At 53.5% G+C, this 18624-nt stretch overlaps 3 protein-coding genes across 4 annotated transcripts; 2 read left to right on the top strand and 1 right to left on the bottom strand.

Moving 5' to 3' along the window:
- The first annotated feature begins 53 nt into the window (after positions 1–53).
- On the top strand, positions 54–5716 carry marc1 (mitochondrial amidoxime reducing component 1). 2 transcript variants are annotated; one of them, XM_029828498.1, is made up of 8 exons: positions 54–122; positions 1286–1657; positions 3373–3543; positions 3683–3845; positions 4187–4327; positions 4556–4617; positions 4708–4779; positions 4844–5716. In XM_029828498.1, exons 2-8 carry the CDS (start codon positions 1410–1412, stop codon positions 4968–4970), a joined length of 984 nt encoding a protein of 327 aa, XP_029684358.1. In that variant the 5' UTR covers positions 54–122; positions 1286–1409; the 3' UTR covers positions 4971–5716. The 2 variants fall into 2 exon arrangements, with proteins under 2 accessions (XP_029684358.1, XP_029684354.1); XM_029828494.1 differs by lacking the exons at positions 54–122; positions 4187–4327 and having other exon boundaries at positions 1317–1657.
- Positions 5717–6728: 1012 nt separating this feature from the next.
- wdr32 (WD repeat domain 32) lies at positions 6729–12254 on the top strand. Its single transcript, XM_029828389.1, has 7 exons — positions 6729–8144; positions 8547–8660; positions 8744–8941; positions 9018–9220; positions 9322–9402; positions 9470–9615; positions 9875–12254. Exons 1-7 carry the CDS (start codon positions 7696–7698, stop codon positions 10244–10246), a joined length of 1563 nt encoding a protein of 520 aa, XP_029684249.1. The 5' UTR covers positions 6729–7695; the 3' UTR covers positions 10247–12254.
- A 157-nt stretch (positions 12255–12411) lies between these two features.
- On the bottom strand, positions 12412–18594 carry cpxm1a (carboxypeptidase X (M14 family), member 1a). Its single transcript, XM_011619835.2, has 13 exons — positions 18268–18594; positions 17419–17528; positions 17151–17290; positions 16963–17047; positions 16565–16715; positions 16348–16445; positions 16118–16241; positions 15299–15495; positions 14851–15030; positions 13873–14167; positions 13422–13561; positions 13233–13335; positions 12412–13084 (listed from the first exon to the last, which is right to left on the bottom strand). Exons 1-13 carry the CDS (start codon positions 18530–18532, stop codon positions 12750–12752), a joined length of 2223 nt encoding a protein of 740 aa, XP_011618137.1. The 5' UTR covers positions 18533–18594; the 3' UTR covers positions 12412–12749.
- Between the last annotated feature and the right edge of the window lie 30 nt (positions 18595–18624).

Raw genomic sequence — 18624 nt, 5'->3', positions numbered from 1 at the left:
TTCTCCTCCCTGCTGTTAATCGACATGTGCTGCCTGCTGAATGTATAGAAATGGCTCTTCGGGCCAGATGGAGTCCCCCTGGGAATTCTGACTAAAGTCCAGTTCCGGCCAACCTACAGCAGGTTAGTCACAAGGGGAAAGTGCTGCTTTAACTCACTGGTGCTTGTGGTTGCCGTCATCTCCTGCTCCTCGTGGTGCTTCAGGCAGGGGTGGACTGGAACCAGTGCTCATGCTAAGGAAGTAACGGCCACTTCTGTCTAATTATTCAGCACCTGAACATCAGTATGTTAGTAAATCCAGTCCCATTAAGTCCTGCTGTGACCTGCAGTTGACCTGTGACCTGCACCTGTGCACCAGGACTTTCTCCACGTTCTGGTAGTTTCAGCCCGTATTGTTACGTCTGCGCCACAGTAAAGAGGTTAAAGGCCAACTCAAGGCCTGGCTGTTCGCCTGTGAAACTCCATCAGCCATTTATGTGCAGAGAAAAGCAACACGAGCAGGATCCAATCAACAATCCCTATATTGACCCCCTGCAGGTGCAGCATCTGCTGTTTTCCTGAGTATCTGTCACAGACCAAAATAGTTCCACTGAGAAGGTCATGTACATATCTAAGGTCTTTCTTCACAAGCTCTTCTGGTCAGGTTAAAAATGATGACTTGTCACTAATATGTGCCAATTTGTAGATTCTCAAAGGCATTTAGCCCCTAAATTCCGCTGGAGATTAAAGTTTTTGACATTTAGAATCCTGAAAATAAGATTTCCTTGACAGACGAGCATTAAAACTCCCTTTGACCACACAAGTCAATAACAAAACATCAGAAAAACATCAGTGACAACATAGAAATACACAGAGAAACCCTGAAATGAGTACACATATTTAAATGGAACACAGAAATTCCCCAAATGGAAAATAAGGACATCAAACCCTAATTTTGGGTTGGCCCCAATCTTCCTGGGCCCTGAACAGATGAGGGGCTGTCAATCACAAATTACTTTAATGTTCTAAACAGGCCACTTTGAAGCCTCATAATAAACTGTTGAACATCTATATAATAGGCAATCGGGCGTTTCATGAAGGGCAAATTATTATTTAAAGTCACTTTTCGAAAGAAAAAGACAAGTAACCTGAAACTTTTGGTACATTCACGGTAGTTCGTTAATTTGACCTTTCGTTCGTCCTGGTTTACGAAAACTAACTAATTAATTCCGCGATTTGTTTCCTCATATTTGTGAAATGATGCTATTGTGCTTGTTGTCTCTGAGTTTTGCTCTGGTCTTCTTCAGATTCGGTGCGGGGAGCTTCCCGGCCGCCGTACGACAGCCCGAACCTCCGCCGCGCGCTAATTTCCGACCGTCAGTGAACGCTCCACATGGACGCTCGGCGGTCCAAAGTCCTTCCGAGTCCAAAATGAAGCCGACAGAACTTTTCAACGCGCTGGTCCCGAACAGGAGATCCGCGGTTGTTCTGGGCGGTGCCGGCGCGGCCCTCCTGGGCTTTGGCCTCTGCTACAAATATCTGCGAAAGCCTGAAAAAGTGGTCCGAGTGGGCGTCGTGTCGAAGCTCCTCATCCACCCGCTCAAGTCCGGGAAGGCGACGTCCGTGGCCGCCGCAGAGTGTGAGGAAATGGGCCTGAAGAGCGGAGAGCTGCGGGATCGGTGAGGCGTCGGGGCCGGAGCACCAGTCTGCCCCCCCGGGGGGCATTTAGGACCCGTCCTGGGGAGGCGGCACGTCAAAGGGGTTATTTACTCACAATACTCACACAAACAAACAACAGTTAATGAAGGCTTGTTCACGTGACCTTTAGAGTGTTTACACCTCTCAAATCTGACATTTATTAGCTAACAATGACAGATGGGCAGATGAGAGGAGACCGGGGCAGATGAGAGGAGGCCGGGGCAGATGGGAGGAGACGGGGTTAGATGAGAGGAGGCCGGGGCAGATGAGAGGAGACCGGGGCAGATGAGAGGAGACCGGGGCAGATGAGAGGAGACCGGGGCAGAGGAGAGGGGCAGATGAGAGGAGGCCGGGGCAGATGAGAGGAGGCCGGGGCAGATGAGAGGAGGCCGGGGCAGATGAGAGGAGGCCGGGGCAGATGAGAGGAAACCGGGGCAGATGAGAGGGGCAGATGAGAGGAGACCGGGGCAGATGAGAGGAGGCCGGGGCAGATGAGAGGAGGCCGGGGCAGATGAGAGGAGACCGGGGCAGATGAGAGGGGCAGATGAGAGGAGACCGGGGCAGATGAGAGGAGGCCGGGGCAGATGAGAGGAGACCGGGGCAGATGAGAGGAAACTGGGGCAGATGAGAGGAGGCCGGGGCAGATGAGAGGAAACCGGGGCAGATGAGAGGGGCAGATGAGAGGAGACCGGGGCAGATGAGATGGGCAGATGAGAGGAGACCGGGGCAGATGAGAGGAGGCCGGGGCAGATGAGAGGAAACCGGGGCAGATGAGAGGAAACCGGGGCAGATGAGAGGAAACCGGGGCAGATGAGAGGAAACCGGGGCAGATGAGAGGAAACCGGGGCAGATGAGAGGAGGCCGGGGCAGATGAGAGGAGGCCGGGGCAGATGAGAGGAAACCGGGGCAGATGAGAGGGGCAGATGAGAGGAGACCGGGGCAGATGAGAGGGGCAGATGAGAGGAGACCGGGGCAGATGAGAGGAGGCCGGGGCAGATGAGAGGAGACCGGGGCAGATGAGAGGAAACCGGGGCAGATGAGAGGAGGCCGGGGCAGATGAGAGGAAACCGGGGCAGATGAGAGGAAACCGGGGCAGATGAGAGGGGCAGATGAGAGGAGACCGGGGCAGATGAGATGGGCAGATGAGAGGAGACCGGGGCAGATGAGAGGAGGCCGGGGCAGATGAGAGGAAACCGGGGCAGATGAGAGGAAACCGGGGCAGATGAGAGGAGGCCGGGGCAGATGAGAGGAAACCGGGGCAGATGAGAGGAGGCCGGGGCAGATGAGAGGAAACCGGGGCAGATGAGAGGGGCAGATGAGAGGAGACCGGGGCAGATGAGAGGAGGCCGGGGCAGATGAGAGGAGACCGGGGCAGATGAGAGGAGGCCGGGGCAGATGAGAGGAGACCGGGGCAGATGAGACGAGGCCGGGGCAGATGAGAGGAGACCGGGGCAGCTGAGAGGAGACCGGGGCATCTGAGAGGAGACCGGGGCATCTGAGAGGAGACCGGGGCAGATGAGAGGAGACCGGGGCAGCTGAGAGGAGACCGGGGCATCTGAGAGGAGACCGGGGCATCTGAGAGGAGACCGGGGCAGATGAGAGGAGGTCGGGGCAGATTAGAGGAGACCAGGGCAGATGAGAGGAGGCCGGGGCAGATGAGACGGGGCATCCACCTCTTTGGTCGTTGTGCTTGCAGACACTGGCTGGTGGTCACAGCCGACGGCCACACAGTGACGGGCAGACAAGAACCTCGCCTGGTTCTGGTGTCTCTGACCTGCGAGGGCGGCCAGGTTTGTCTGAGTGGACCCGACATGGAGGAGCTGCGGTTCCCCATCGACCAGCCGGAGAATCCGGTCATCAGCTGCAGGTCTGAGAGCGCTCAAACGTTCATTCGACCGGTTTCTGATCTGGTCGGGACTAAAATCTCCTAACATCTGATTTCAGATTCTTTAATAATTTGACTATTTCGTTCATCTCTGGTTTAACGTCGTCCTTTTTCTTTGAAGACTGTTTGGAGATGATGTCCAGGGGCGCGAGTGTGGCGAGGAGGCGTCCCGCTGGCTCGCTCGTTACCTCGGGGACGACAAGAACCTTCGCCTGGTGCATTTTGAACCTGAAATGAAGGCGCGGCGTCCCGGGGACAGCAAGGCCCTCCTCCAACGGTACCAGGTGAGTGGCCGTCATCCGTCCTGCGTGTTGTTCACCTGTAGGTCCCCACGTTGCCCCTAACAACGCGCCTGCGCGAGGCTTCAATGAGAGAGCTTTGGGGTGCAGTGCCTAATTACAACGCTAGGTGTCACTGTTGCCTGTCGGCTGCTTTTAGTGATCCAGATTTATTTTAACAAAGATAAAATCAATCAAAAATTAAAATTCTACGTTAAAGTATAGAAAAATACTTATGAACTCAAGTGTGGATGAGTGTCCCCTTGAAAAGGAGGGTAATATAAGTGGAACTGAGCGTTGTGGTCCCTGATACGTGGCGCTGGCCTCCGCTGGTGCTGACGGAGCAGGTGGCGTATCCAGATGTGGGGCCCGTGTTGCTGCTCTCCGAGGCCTCCGTGGACGATCTGAACAGCAGGTTGGAGAAGGACGTCACAGCGGAGCGCTTCCGCCCGAACATCATCATAGGCGACTGCCAGGCGTTCGAGGAGGTATTTACGACCCAGATTCCTTCTGACTGTAAAAGAGAAAATACTCCACATCCCTGCAGAGACTCGAGCTTCTGACTGGGAGGCTTGTTTTTCTCCTCCTGTGTGGGTAAAAGGATCATTTGGTGCTTTGCTTCTGACTCATGCTGTGGCCTTTTCAGCGTGAGCTGTGTGCACTAATTTTATCTGCATCTCAAAAAACCAACTGTTTTCTTATTTCTTTCTTTCCAGGACTCGTGGGAAGAGATCCAGATTGGCAGCGTGAGGCTGCAGCGCATCATGTCGTGTGACCGGTAGGTCCTCGGTGCTGGTTTATTCAAGCAGCGAGTGTGTGTGAGATCGAGGGCGCTGCTAAAGGTGCACGGGTGCGTCTTTGTTTGCAGCTGTGTTTTCACCACGGTCGACCCTGAAACGGGTGTTATCAGCAGGAAGGAGCCTCTGCAAACCATGAAAAGGTGAAGACTGCTGCAGTATTATGGAGAAAAGGTTTTTTAGTGACATCTCTGCATGATTTCACAGCTACCGTCTTTGCAAACCGTCTGAGAGGCACATCTACAAATCCTCCCCCCTCTTTGGACAGCTGCACGCCGTTAAGAGGACGGGCGTCCTGCACGTCGGTGACGCCGTGTACAAGATCAGCCACTGAGGGGAAAACAAGCCGGCAAATATGCTGTCACTCCTTCAGACTGGAGCAGTACTACCCCATAATTACTTTGGCAAAAAGCTCTTAATTAAATGCAAGTGTAGCAAATGAGCTAACAGAAAGAAGCATGAGCAGAGCAATGATCACGTAGAGGTAGCACAGAACTCACAGTACCTGCTGTTGTCATGGCAACGGCCTCGCTTCTTCATCATAAACTCTGTCACTTCTGGAGGAACCTTATTAAAAATGAGCACAAGTTAAATAAACCTTTAAACTGTCTGTCCAGTTCCGGTCTTGGCCACTAGGTGGCGCTACCCACCCGCTAATCTGCTCATTTATCTGCTCTTTGGCCGAGTATTTCATCAAGACACTTTTATGGGAGGTCAGTTTATTCCCACATCATTTAAACCTTAAAATAATAAACTTGTATGCCAACAAACCAGTGAATATTGGGCAAAACCAAAAGGGGAAGATGGGAAAGCCACTACGTGTCCCGTCCCTTTTTATAGTGCCGGTTCTGGGTGGGCAGTGGGGCCCGTTTAGTTTGGGTTGAGAAAATGGTTTCTAGTTCACATGCACATATTTCAATATTTCATATTTTCAAAGGTTTTTGTGAAAGTCTGAGTCTGGTTCTGAAGGGTGGTCACATGGGCGGTCACATGACACTAATTTAGCCTGAAATGGACTAGAAAGTATTTTGATGAATTGGAATCAATAAAAAGTACTCGATTCTTGAGGTTAGTTAACATGAGATTTGTGTTTATTAAAATGTGTAATAACAGATGCAGCAGATAATTAAGACATAATTAAATGTACAGAAGATTCGAGACAACAGATCGAAGGTTGCGGTGACCTTTGACCTCTCGGTTCATCTTCGTGCTGAAGTTGCTGCCCTGGGTGACCCTATCACCCAGGGCTGATAGGGCCACCCAGGGCAGACAGGGTCACCCAGGGCAGACAGGGTCACCCAGGGCTGATAGAGTCACCCAGGGCAGACAGGGTCACCCAGGGCTGATAGGGTCACCCAGGGCAGACAGGGTCACCCAGGGCTGATAGGGTCACCCAGGGCAGACAGGGTCACCCAGGGCTGATAGAGTCACCCAGGGCAGACAGGGTCACCCAGGGCTGATAGGGTCACCCAGGGCTGATAGGGTCACCAGGGCTGATAGGGTCACCCAGGGCTGATAGGGTCACCCAGGGCTGATGGGGTCACCCAGGGCTGATAGGGTCACCCAGGGCTGACAGGGTCACCCAGGGCAGACAGGGTCACCCAGGGCTGATAGGGTCACCCAGGGCAGACAGGGTCACCCAGGGCTGATAGAGTCACCCAGGGCAGACAGGGTCACCCAGGGCTGATAGGGTCACCCAGGGCTGATAGGGTCACCAGGGCTGATAGGGTCACCCAGGGCTGATAGGGTCACCCAGGGCTGATGGGGTCACCCAGGGCTGATAGGGTCACCCAGGGCTGACAGGGTCACCCAGGGCTGATAGGGTCAGACAGGGTCACCCGGGGCTGATAGGGTCACCCGGGGCTGACAGGGTCACCCAGGGCTGATAGGGTCACCCAGGGCAGACAGGGTCACCCAGGGCAGACAGGGTCACCCAGGGCTGATGGGGTCACCCAGGGCTGATAGGGTCACCCAGGGCAGATAGGGTCACCCAGGGCTGACGGGGTCACCCAGGGCTGATGGGGTCACCAGGGCTGATAGGGTCACCCAGGGCAGACAGGGTCACCCAGGGCTGATAGGGTCACCAGGGCTGATAGGGTCACCCAGGGCTGACAGGGTCACCCAGGGCTGATAGGGTCACCCAGGGCAGATAGGGCCACCCAGGGCTGACTGGGCCCAGGCGAGGAACCGGACTAACCGGGGCTCAATGTTGTCCTTCATCTGGACATGGATCACCGATGGAGAACGGCTGTTCATGTTTCGTGCGTTCTTGTTCACGAGCAAGGGAAGAATAAACGGGAGATTAGCCGGGCGATCTGAAAAGGGTCCGACCACTAACGCCTTCTGAAGGCCTTCCTGGGGGGGTTCCTGTGCACGCCCACCAGGAGGAGAGGGTGTCTTGTTTATTACGTTATTTAAGCCCTTTCACAGCTACAATAATCCATTTACAGTGTTTAACCAGCAGATGGCACTAATTATTTAATGAATGCGCCTGAAACTGGAGACGGAAGCGGAACTGCGTCATTCTTTAGCTTTAGCGTTTGTTTTGAGGACTGGGAAATACAAGAAGTTACCAAACTAAAACGCTTGTATTTCCGCTTCCGTCTGAAAGAATAAAGGCGCTAACATATTTGAGAACATGTATCTTATCTATTACAATAAGAACATAGATTAAAAGTCATTTTGAGCTTCATATGGACGTGTTTAGTGTATATATTTTCCATACCGCGGGTCTCGCGTGTATATCGTATCGGGTATTTATTTGAACGTAAACACGTGTGATTATTTTGAAAGCGCCATTTCTATTTCCGCTGGTTTCTGCGCTAACTCTGCGGAACTTGACGAGCGGCGACGAGGCGCTGCCAAGTCTGACAACAAATGATATTTTCTCTAATTTGACATAATGCAGCGGAACCGCTGAACCGTTGCACGTTAACCCGCCTGGAGGCGACGCTCGTTTCATGCTTTGGGTTTGTTCGGCCGGAGTCACACAGCCGCTCGCCCCGAACAGTGAGATTCTCTGAGACCCGCACGGCTCCGTGGACGCCCGAGCATCCACAATGAGCTCGGAGCACCAGAGCGACAGCGAGGACGCCGACGAGTCTCGGGGCAGGCCCCACAGCGGCACCGGGTCCGACAAAGACGAGGACCCCGATATCGACGACTCGGACGTGGAAGGCGACATCGTCCGGGTGTGCTCGCCCCCGCCGATAGGAGACGGCGATGGACAAGCGGACGCTAGCACGAGGTCCCCGGGAGAAGGGGAGCCTGGCTCGGCGCCGCGGTCAGGAAGCGGCGGGGAGCTGAGCAGCGACAGCCGCGGGGGGGGCAGCCTGTTCTCATGGCTGCAGGGCAGGGCCACCAGGCGAGGGGTGTTTGTGGACCCAGCCAGGGATAACTATAGGACAATGACCAGCTTGTACTGTTCTATGAATTCGGCTGTGGAGTCTGTGAACCTGAGCACCCAGACCCACGGAGCCGTGTTCAACCTGGAGTACTCTCCAGACGGGTGAGTTTTAACACTATGATTCACCTGGGACATAATCCAGCTGGATTCGAAGAATATTGTGTAAACATGATCAGGAAGTGCTTGAAAGACACTTCATTTGTCACAACCCGCCATTGTTAACCCCCCATGAAGGTGTTGAGCTGGTGATCAGGCTCCAGCAGCCAAGCAGGTCAATCTGGGTCCCGTCTGGGTCCTACCTGGGTCCAGCCTGGGTCCAGCCTGGGTCCCGTCTGGGTCCTACCTGGGTCCCGTCTGGGTCCAGCCTTGGTCCCGTCTGGGTCCAGCCTGGGTCCTACCTGGGTCCAGCCTGGGTCCAGCCTGGTTTGGGCTGCTGACAGCGTGCAGATGCACCAGCTGCACCTCCTCTTGCATGGTTCTGACCTGCCTGGTCCTGTCACTCAGGTCCGTGTTGACTGTGGCCTGTGAGCAGACGGAGGTCCTCCTGTTTGATCCAATCTCTTCCAAACACATCAAAACCCTGACGGAGGCCCACGAGGACTGTGTCAACAACATTAGGTGGGTTGGTCGGTCGGTTGAAGCACGAAACTCTCTCAGACGATCCTGACAGAACCTCCATTGTTCTTTCTTCTGACCTGCAGGTTTTTGGACAATCGTTTGTTTGCCACGTGCTCGGACGACACCACAATTGCATTATGGGACTTACGGAAACTGAACTCAAAGGTGTGCTCCTTGCAGGGTCACGCCAGCTGGGTGAAGAACATCGAGTACGACACCAACACTCGTCTCCTCGTCACGTCGGGCTTCGATGGCAACGTGATCACGTGGGACATGAATCGGTGTGTGTTTAACTGAAAATACCAACACGTATGAAGTTTACCCTGACTGAACCCGACGGTCTGTCCCCCCCCCCAGGTTTACGGAGGACGGCTGCCCGTACAAAAAGTTCTTCCACACCCGCTACTTGATGAGGATGCGTTTAACCCCGGACTGTTCCAAGATGCTCATCTCCACCTCCTCAGGGTACCTGCTCATTCTCCACGACCTGGACCTCACTCAGTCCCTGGAGGTGGGCAGCTACCGTATGCTGCGGGCCCGACGGACCCCCCTCAGCTCCGGTAAGAAAACCCTCCCTTTACCCAGCCACCCCTGCCGTCAGTGTCGTAATTCCAGCTTTGTAACTAGCTCTTAACAATCTGAGCTTCCTCTGATTCTGCAGATGGAGGCACGTCAGCGTCCAGATCAGCTGGAACTCCTCGTCAGGGCAACGATTCCAGCAAGACCCATCCTCCTCGAGAAGGTGGGTGCAGAGTAAAAGGCAGTCGGGACTCCCGCAGGTGGAATTTACAGCAGGCGTGTCGTTGCAGGCCTTTCTCCCAGGAACAGTCTGGAGGTTCTGACTCCAGAGATCCCTGGAGAGCGTGACCGAGGAAACTGCATCACCTCCCTCCAGCTGCACCCTAAAGGCTGGGCCACGCTCATCCGGTGCTCCAGCAACACAGACGACCAGGAGGTGAGAGGTCCGGCAGGACACACACACCCTGTCCCTGGCGGGGGGACATTTGACTCACGTCCTCTGTCAAATACTGTTCATCAGAACCAGTTTAGTATCCTGGAAACGAAGGGTCGGACCATCTGCACTGGTTTGGTAGCCGTTCTAACAAAGATGCTCTTCTGTCCGAGAAGCTGTTTAAGCTGCTCCACGCTAACGTTGAACGTTCTCGGCCGTGTCAGTGACCGCTTGTCCTCTCTTCCTTCCTGTCCCCCTCCAGTGGACGTGTGTTTATGAGTTCCAGGAAGGAGCACCCACCCGCCTGCTCGCGTCACCCCGCTGCTCCCTCCGCCTCACCCACTACATCGAGGAGGCTAACGTGGGGAGGGGCTACATCAAAGAGTTGTGCTTCAGCCCCGACGGGCGCCTCATCTGCTCCCCGTACGGGTACGGCGTGCGCCTGCTGGCGTTCGATGAGAAGTGTGGCGAGCTGGCCGACTGCCTGCCCGTCCAGACCAGCTGCCTCAGGGAGATGCGCTCCATCTACTCCCACAGCGACGTGGTGCTCACCACCAAGTTCTCCCCGACCCACTGCCAGCTGGCCTCAGGCTGCCTCAGTGGACGCGTCGCCCTTTACCAGCCCAAGTTTTAGCTGCCCGCGCTGCCAAAGAACGATGGGTCCTGAATGCTGCAGCAGGAGTTTTAACCTTTATTCATGGGATACCTGCAGGTTTGTGTGCTGCAACGACTCCAACGATCCTGTAAAATCTCCCTCTTTGTAGCATCATCGGACTCAAAAAGCTGAAGCTCAGTAGCCTTAACGTTAATCGACCAACGTGTTGGACCTCTCGGAGGGGACTGCAGGCACCCTGCCTCCACACGGATGCACCCCCGCCCTCAGACATCAGCGCTGCACGCGTGGAGCCGCCGCTGCAGCTGTTCGGGACTCGTCTGCAGCTGTTCCGGACTCGTCTGCAGCTGTTCGGGACTTGTCTGCAGCTGTTCGGGACTCGGCTGCAGCTGTTCCGGACTCGGCTGCAGCTGTTCGGGACTCGGCTGCAGCTGTTCCGGACTCGGCTGCAGCTGTTCGGGACTCAGCTGCAGCTGTTCCGGACTCGTCTGCAGCTGTTCCGGACTCGTCTGCAGCTGTTCCGGACTCGTCTGCAGCTGCAGCTGTTCGGGACTCGTCTGCAGCTGCAGCTGTTCCGGACTCGTCTGCAGCTGCAGCTGTTCGGGACTCGTCTGCAGCTGCAGCTGTTCGGGACTCGGCTGCAGCTGTTCCGGACTCGTCTGCAGCTGTTCGGGACTCGGCTGCAGCTGTTCCGGACTCGGCTGCAGCTGTTCCGGACTCGGCTGCAGCTGTTCGGGACTCACCAGAATCTCCCCACTGGTGCCTCTTGGCATCAGGACAAACTGCAGTTTGCCCAGATGGTGACACAAACACTAACCTCGATGCTCAGCAGGCTGGTTCATCCTAACAAGGTGTAAAATGAGGCCCCGCCTCCGACGCCATCTCCACGCTACTCATGCCGTCCCGCCCACAGGTGCTTCTTCTCTGCTTCATACAATCTGAACCGTGGTTCCTGGCTCCCAGGACCTCCTCGTCAACACTCCGTGTCTCCGCCTTGTCTGGTTATTGCACCGTTTCTGCTCGTCTGACTCTTTTCCTTCCTTGTTCTCGCTGCTTCGCCATCGCTGGGTTTTATTCACTTCACCGTTTTTAAATGCTGCCGAAATCACGGGCCTGTCCCCCACGCTGTCTGTCCTCGCGTTCATTCTGTCCCGTTTACCGCGGTACCCGTGTCCCCCACAGTAGTATTAAATGTTACACAGAATCACGTCAGAGACTTGGTCACAATTTTGGCCGTTAATGGGCTCGATGCTAACGAAGGTGAGATTTAGACCTCTTATTGTGGACGAGCACAGATCGGTGTCCATCGTGCTCTTTATTTGTCTGAAGCTGAAGCGTTGATGTGTGATGCCTGCAGAGCGACGCAGATGTGGGCACACGCCACTAAACCGGCTCTCCACGTCCCAAAATATGTCCAGCTGGAGCAGAACAGCCTTCCTCTGCAGTTCATCAATACTAAAACAAATTTATTGAACATTTGCTGGATTATGTTGCGGCTGTAACGGGTTCCCAGCAGCAACAATCAGCAAACTAGTCCTGGACTTTACACTAACATCCATCTACACCATTTATTTATGTTTTTACAATCAAATAACAATTGATAACGAGCTTCACGCGTGACTGTAGGTCCATTTATTAGCATTTAACTGCTAAATGCTAAGCTAGCCATCGGGGATGTGATGGAACGATTGTCAGCTCTCAACACGGATGCTTCAACAGTTTTACCTCAGCTAACTCCTCAACGTGTGCACATCTCAAACCGGACCCGTTTGATTGAAACCTCGACTGTACTGAAAGTGAAAGGACGAGCTGTGTCTTATCGGTCACTTTCACCGGTTCTGCTTTTTTAACACGTGTTCTGTTGTAGATTTATAGAATGTTCTTAGTTGTGGTGTCAACCCGCTGGCTGTCCCCTCAGCTGGAGGAGGTGAGGACAAGAGTGGAGCAGCGCTCTCACTCTCAAGACTCCCAAAACGCTATAAAATGGTACTTATGATCACCCAAAATAAAGACGTTGACTCCTTTTGCACTGCTGACTCAGTGTGTTTAGAACCTATTCCTGTGTGATCTGTCCTCCACGTGAGCGTTTCACCTTTGTTCTGGGATCCATCAGATCCATCATTTGTGGCAGCAGTCGCACAAATCATCTTAAATTTAGACTAATTAAGAACCACACGGACGAATGATGTTGATCTGAGCGTTTATGGGCCTGCTCACACAAAAGAAGAGACGTTTGAGGACAGAAAGGTCCCATATCAGACCAGCTGACACACTTCCAAGTGGGTCTCCTCACTGATAAGCAGCGAACAATATTGGATATAAAAGAGCCTTTGTGTCTGTCCTGCAACCTGCATCCATCCTGGAGGCTTCAGTAAAGTGACTTTCTTTTGTTAGCACACACACGGTCTCACAGACGATGCTGAAAAGATTTAAAGACGGGCAAACGTCCCGTAACGTTGCTTTAATATTTCACTGGACCCTGCTGCTGTTCCCAGAGGTCACCACCATCCCGTCCCATCTGTGCTCATGCTCTCCTGGCTCCGGTCGACCGGGCCCTCCGGGCCCTCCGGGCCTGCTGCTGCTGCTCCCTGCGGCGGTTGATGGCTTTGGTGCTGGCCCGAAGCTTACGGAGCCTCAGAGCGCGGAGACGCAGCTGCAGGTCCTGAGGGACCTTTCCTCCACTAGCCCGGATCTCTTTCAGCCTCTCGATGGGTGTTTGGGTCAATGTGAAGTCGCAGATCATTGGCCGTGGCTCCACGCCCACCTGGCACCGACGCATGGATGGGAAGTACCCCTCCGCCCAGACCACCACCTTGTACTCGCCTGGGTTCAGCAGCCGCCAGTAGTCCCCGTCAGCAGCTGGGAGCACAGCAAACAACACCTCGTCTTTCCACAAATGTTGAAACCGGGATGATAAACCTCATTTCCCAGAATGCCGTTCAAGAAGCTTCACAATTCCCGTTCAGGTGTTGTCAATTTAAAAAACGAGCAGAATGGAGCTGCTCACCTGACCGGATGTCGTGGCTGTGGTCCTCCACCTTGACGATGGCATCAGGGATCCCCTTTTTGGTCACCTTGTCTCTGATCACACCTTTGATGCCTCTGTGAACCTGAGAGACGGCGGAGAGGCTGAAACCGTGTGGAAAAGCCAACGACGTGTTCCTGCTCCACTCGGCCAGGCCGAGATCGGACCGACCTGCTCCATGTAGACCAGCAGGGACTCCTTGTTGTTCTCCCACTCGATGGGCAGCTCGCTGGCGTGAGGGAACTTGTCACAGGACAGCTCCACCGTCACCTCGAAGCAGTTGTGGTGCAGGTAGCTGAAGTCGTTCATGCCTGTGGGTGAACGGAGGAATCGCACCAATAGATTCATCAGAATTTATGTCTGACGAGTGATAAACGTGGAAAAAACATGTTACCGTGGGCTCCTGAGCGGAGGCGGACCCACGTCACCATTAACACCTTTAACCAGCAATAGTTCATGTTGCCATATTCTAATGTGCCATACAAACTGCTCACAACGTATGTTCGATTCTCTTTCTGCCAGATTAGTAGATAGAGCAGCGGCAGGTGTAAATCTTGACCTCTACAACATCAGAAATGCTAAAGTAAGGAGCATTTGTCAGATTCGGGGATGTGAGGCTCACTGCCGGGGACGGTGTGCCAGGCTCCCCCGTTGATGATGTTGTGGTGCCGCTGGAAATCCTCGTAGTGGCAATGGCGCCGGTTGGGGTTGGACATCACCAGGTTGGTGGAGGCGTAGACGGTGGCCAGCCAGCGGAAGAAAGCGTTGTCCGCCGTGGGGGTGTCCTCCTGTGGGGCCCAGTCCCGGGTGCAGTCGTACGGGTACGTGACCACCAGCTCCCCCCCGTGCAGGTTGGCGCTGAGCACGAAGGGAATCTCCTGCATCCAGTTGATGACCGCTCGGGTCTCTGGGGCGACCTGGGGCCAGAGTCACGGAGCCGGCGCCGTTATGCACAGACAAAGCTGATCACAACCATTTTCTCACCGTTTCAGCTTCCGGTTTATGGAATCTGTGGCTTCAAATTTTAGATTTAGCCTTTAACGTTCAGATTTATGTCAACAACACTTTGATCTGCTCAAAGGTCGTTTACAGCGTCGTTTACAGCGGTCGAGATGCACAGGAAACCTTCCGACATTCGTTTTTCTACTTTCCAGAAGAAGGAAAGGAAGAATGTGCAGCCTACAAGTTTGACTTTCCAGGAGAAAAGGCGCGAGCGCGCACACGCACACGCACACGCTTGGCTTTGATATCGTCTTGTAATTAGAGGTTTGAAAACATTTTCTCTTCGATAAAAATGTCTCCACAGTATTTCCAACCCTCTGCGTCAGTGACCTAAATTTGAACCAGAAACCGGCTGTAAGAACTCTGACAGCAGACATTCAGAACCATTTCACCGTTTGGAGTCAGACAGTTCACATATTTGTAGATATGTGACGCGATTCTCTTGTTTCCAGCATTTAAAATGGATTTAAATTCCTGTTGAAGTCAGACGTCTATCGGTGTAATTCCAGAGTCCACCACGAGGTGGCGGTAAACGCGGATTTCATTCATATCGAGTTTCTCTGACCAATTAATCTAAAATCGTCGTCAGTCCTCTTACCGTCGCATCTTCTTCGGTGTAGTATTCTGGCATGGGGATGTAGTGGTTGGCGACTTTGGTAGCGTCTCCTGCCTTCTCCTGAGCCTGCCACATGATATTGTTCAGGTCTGGAAAGTTGTGGTTCAGGTCGATCCCTTCGACGGTGTAGCGACCCTCAGCCCATCCGGCCAGTTCTGAGCCCTGCAGGGTATTTCAATAAAAGCAAATTCATACCGTTCACTGAAACTTCTCTTCCCTTTATTTACATGAAACTTTTCTCCCTTTTTCTTCTGTTTTGAATGGGCTTTTTTATGACTCCGACCCCTTACAGCCTCTCTTTCCTGTCATTTTTACTGACCCACGGCAGCTTTGAGAGGCTGCATCTGGGTCCAATTTGTGCAACTCAAGCGCGTGACAGAGGCCCCGTTTTATAAAAGGGAGGATTTCCGTTTTTTCTCCTCAAACGCACCTTCTCATAAGCACTTTCATAGCCGTCAGGGTTCATGGACGGCAGGAGGTGGATTCGCGTCTCGGTCACCAGCCGGACAACACGCCGGTTGCCCTTTTTGTATTCTTTGCACAGGTACTGCATGAGGTTGAGGACCAGCTCTCGGCCGAGCACCTCGTTGCCGTGCATCCCTGCCACGTAGCGAAACTCTGGCTCTCCTGCCAAAGGGAACATTTCGAGTCAATGTGGGTCAGCGTGAGCGAGAACACGCTGCATCATCACAGATCAAGACCGAAGCACATTTGGATCCTTTTCAGTCCCTGTTGGGCAACAGTGAGAGGCGGCGACACTCCGCCAGTGATGGTGGAGGAGCCGGACACACTCAGCAGCAGACATTCCTGATCGGTGCGCAGTTTTGATGAGGCAGCACGTTTGTCTCTAACCAGTAAGAAACCATGCAAAGGGTGGATGTTCGAAGGGTTTAAGTGTGAGATTATTCATGTTCATAACCCAGATTCTCTTGGGAGCGAGCCAGTTCCACAATGTCTGTGTGGTTTTCCCGATAAGAAAAGCTGCACTTAATTAAATTTTGAACAAGAGCAGCTGCTGTGTGGCTCCAGAAACACTGCATGTGCAGACAGAGCAACCCAGTCCAGTGGCTCTCATTTCACCCAGCTATCAGTGTGTTTACACAAGAGAGGCCTCCTCCAGCCCTCGGTGGGGGGCTGCTGCCGAGAAAAGCCAGCGGAAACCCCGCTGACTGGTTTCCAGTTAAGAAGCAGGACAAACTGTGTGGAACAGACGAACCCTCCGGCTGGACAGTAAAGGCTAAGCGCTCACCCAGCTCGTGTTTTGTGGGGTTGTCCGAGATCACCATGACGTACAGTTTGAGGCCCAAGTAGCTCTTCCCGATGGTGTAGATGTGTGTGATGTCGGGACACTCCTCGGCCACGGACCTCATGAGCTTTTAAAGAGACGAGCTTGAGTACCACTTCAAAGGGTTACGTCCGTTACATTTTGAGCGAAAGCCGCCACCGTGCTGAGGAAGCAGACGTTTGCACCACACCCACCTTCCTCATCTCTGTGTAGTTATGGTGCCTGAAGTCCAGGGAGTCCAGGGAGTCCGGGGAGACGGTGTCTCCCTCTGAGTCCAAGCGGTTGGCTGGATCTACAAACAAACGCCACCATAGATTTGTGTTTACGGTGGCCTGGAGGAATTGTTGCCGAGTCAGCGAAATATGGAGTCAGAGTCAACGCTTGAAATGTACAGTGAACCATGAAACGTGCCATCAACACGGCAGCCGAGGACCTCCGCTCTGAGGCAGACGGTGCCGTTGGGGTACCAAGACTGAGGGTTGATGCGGATGAAACGGGCGACGGTGGGAACAGGAAGCCGCCCCAGGACCGGGATCTCTGGATTCTGGTTCCCTTCAAAGATCTGTATAATTCAATGTGAAACATTTAAGCAGCAGAGGGGCATTAAAATGATCGCTCCTAGTGGCATCGCAGTCATTTTAGGAATTAAAACAAGTCAGCTAGAACGCTGACATTAGCAGTTAGCTTCAGCCTGACAGAGAAGCAGGATGGAAAATAGGACTCCTGATTAAAGCCAGCGGAGAAGAAAACAGATTCAGTTCAAGGATCCACTCTGGTTTTCATGCCGAGGGTAGAACAGGCATTCTTACTGCTTCTTGAGTCCCGTTCATGCAGCTGCTCCAGGTCACAGAATCGTTGCTCAGCTGGACTTTGTAGGTGGTGACCCAATCCCAACTACCATGAAGACCAAGAGGGCGGAGAAATCAGACGTTCGTTCACTTCAATGCAGTGAAAAAGATTCCACGAGCTCCAGATTTTAACGTGGACACTACCAAACCTCCAGATGGAGTTCCGGCCCTGCAGGATGACTCCGGTGAAGCGGGTGAGGTGGAGGGCGTCCACCTCCAGCCACTGGTGCTGGTCCCGGTGCATGGCGCACCAGGCCCCGTCGTACATGTCCCCGTCTTCAATGCCAGACTGAAAGGACAGGGTGCAGAGAAGGGTTTGGTGGTGTTTGGTTCATAGATGGAGGAGGCTCCTGCACGCCTGTCACCCCAGAACTGATATTTCTAGTGCTGCTTCACGCTGCCTGGCTGGTTTCTAACCTGGATATTCAGCCTCCCTCTGTGCGGACCTAAACCCATCCGCTGGTAGGAGGAGGCTTGAATCTGGCTGTCATCGACCCGCAGAGACTCCAGGCCGAGGGGAGGACACTCTGGAAGCAAAAGACAAATAACTCAGATCGAATCTTCTCTGGTTTCATGTCTGTGCTTGTCTGGAGGAGCTGGAGACGCATCACTCGGTTTCTCTGAGTAAGCAAAACAAATACACGTCTGGCGTAATAACAGTTCAAGTTATTTGGAATCGCTCCTATAAGTTCAGGGGGGTTTTGGAGGCCCCTTTTCAAACACTGCAGAATGTGAGCAGGCGTTGGGTGTAATCCAAGCCCAAAGCTCCAGAGCCAAGAGTTCCAGCTGCAGACTGTTCTGCTGGGAAGAGGCCGGGACGGCCCATTAACCCCAAACACCCCTCATGTGGGCAGGACCAGGTCAAAGGTTGTGTTTTATGTTCACAGCCGCATCTTGAGAACCAAAGAAAGTGAAGACTGGCGAGTGTTTGTCAGGAGTGTTAAGGGTTAAATTTTCAGGGGGAAATGAAGAAATAGCCTCGTTTTCAGCCCTGGGTTCTGCATCTCACGCCGGCTCCTGGATCTCAAACACACACAATCTCTCGTGAGGAATGCGTTTCGTGTTGTCTGTGGAGCAGAGACAAATAACAGCACCTTCATCCAGTGATTTTGATCTAATGTGAAGACCATAAAGGCTGCAGAGAAGAACGGGGACTTTTCCGAACAAGCCCTGGTTCTCCTGCAGCAACAGGCTTCCATGATAAGACGCATGAAAACTGAGTTGAATGTGGATTTAAAAGGATGAACCATGTCAAACCCTCCTTACCCAGCTGAGTCTTCTCATCTTCTCCGCTGTCCTCCTCTGTGCTGTCCTGCTGCTTGGCTCTGCCGCTGCTGCTGGTCGATTTACTGGGAGCCGCCGTCGGAGTCGGCGCGTCTGTCTCGTGCTGCGCCGTCACAGCCTCGGCTGTGGCGGCGGTCGTCACGGTGGTCAAGGTTAAAAAGCTCTCCGTCGAGGCGTCGACCATCAACGCCGTGTCCACAAACCCTCCAAGGAGGAGCACTGCAGCCAAAAAGCAGGACTTGTCCATCTTCTTTGTCTACTGCTGCAGAGTAGAGAGAAAACCCTCCTGGAGCAGCTTATGTAGATCCAAGAGGGCCAGAAATCCATCCACATCCCTCC

The sequence above is a fragment of the Takifugu rubripes genome, chromosome 2 (assembly GCF_901000725.2).
Source record: "Takifugu rubripes chromosome 2, fTakRub1.2, whole genome shotgun sequence".
NCBI lineage: Eukaryota > Metazoa > Chordata > Actinopteri > Tetraodontiformes > Tetraodontidae > Takifugu > Takifugu rubripes.
This window is presented reverse-complemented; position numbering and strand designations above follow the sequence as displayed.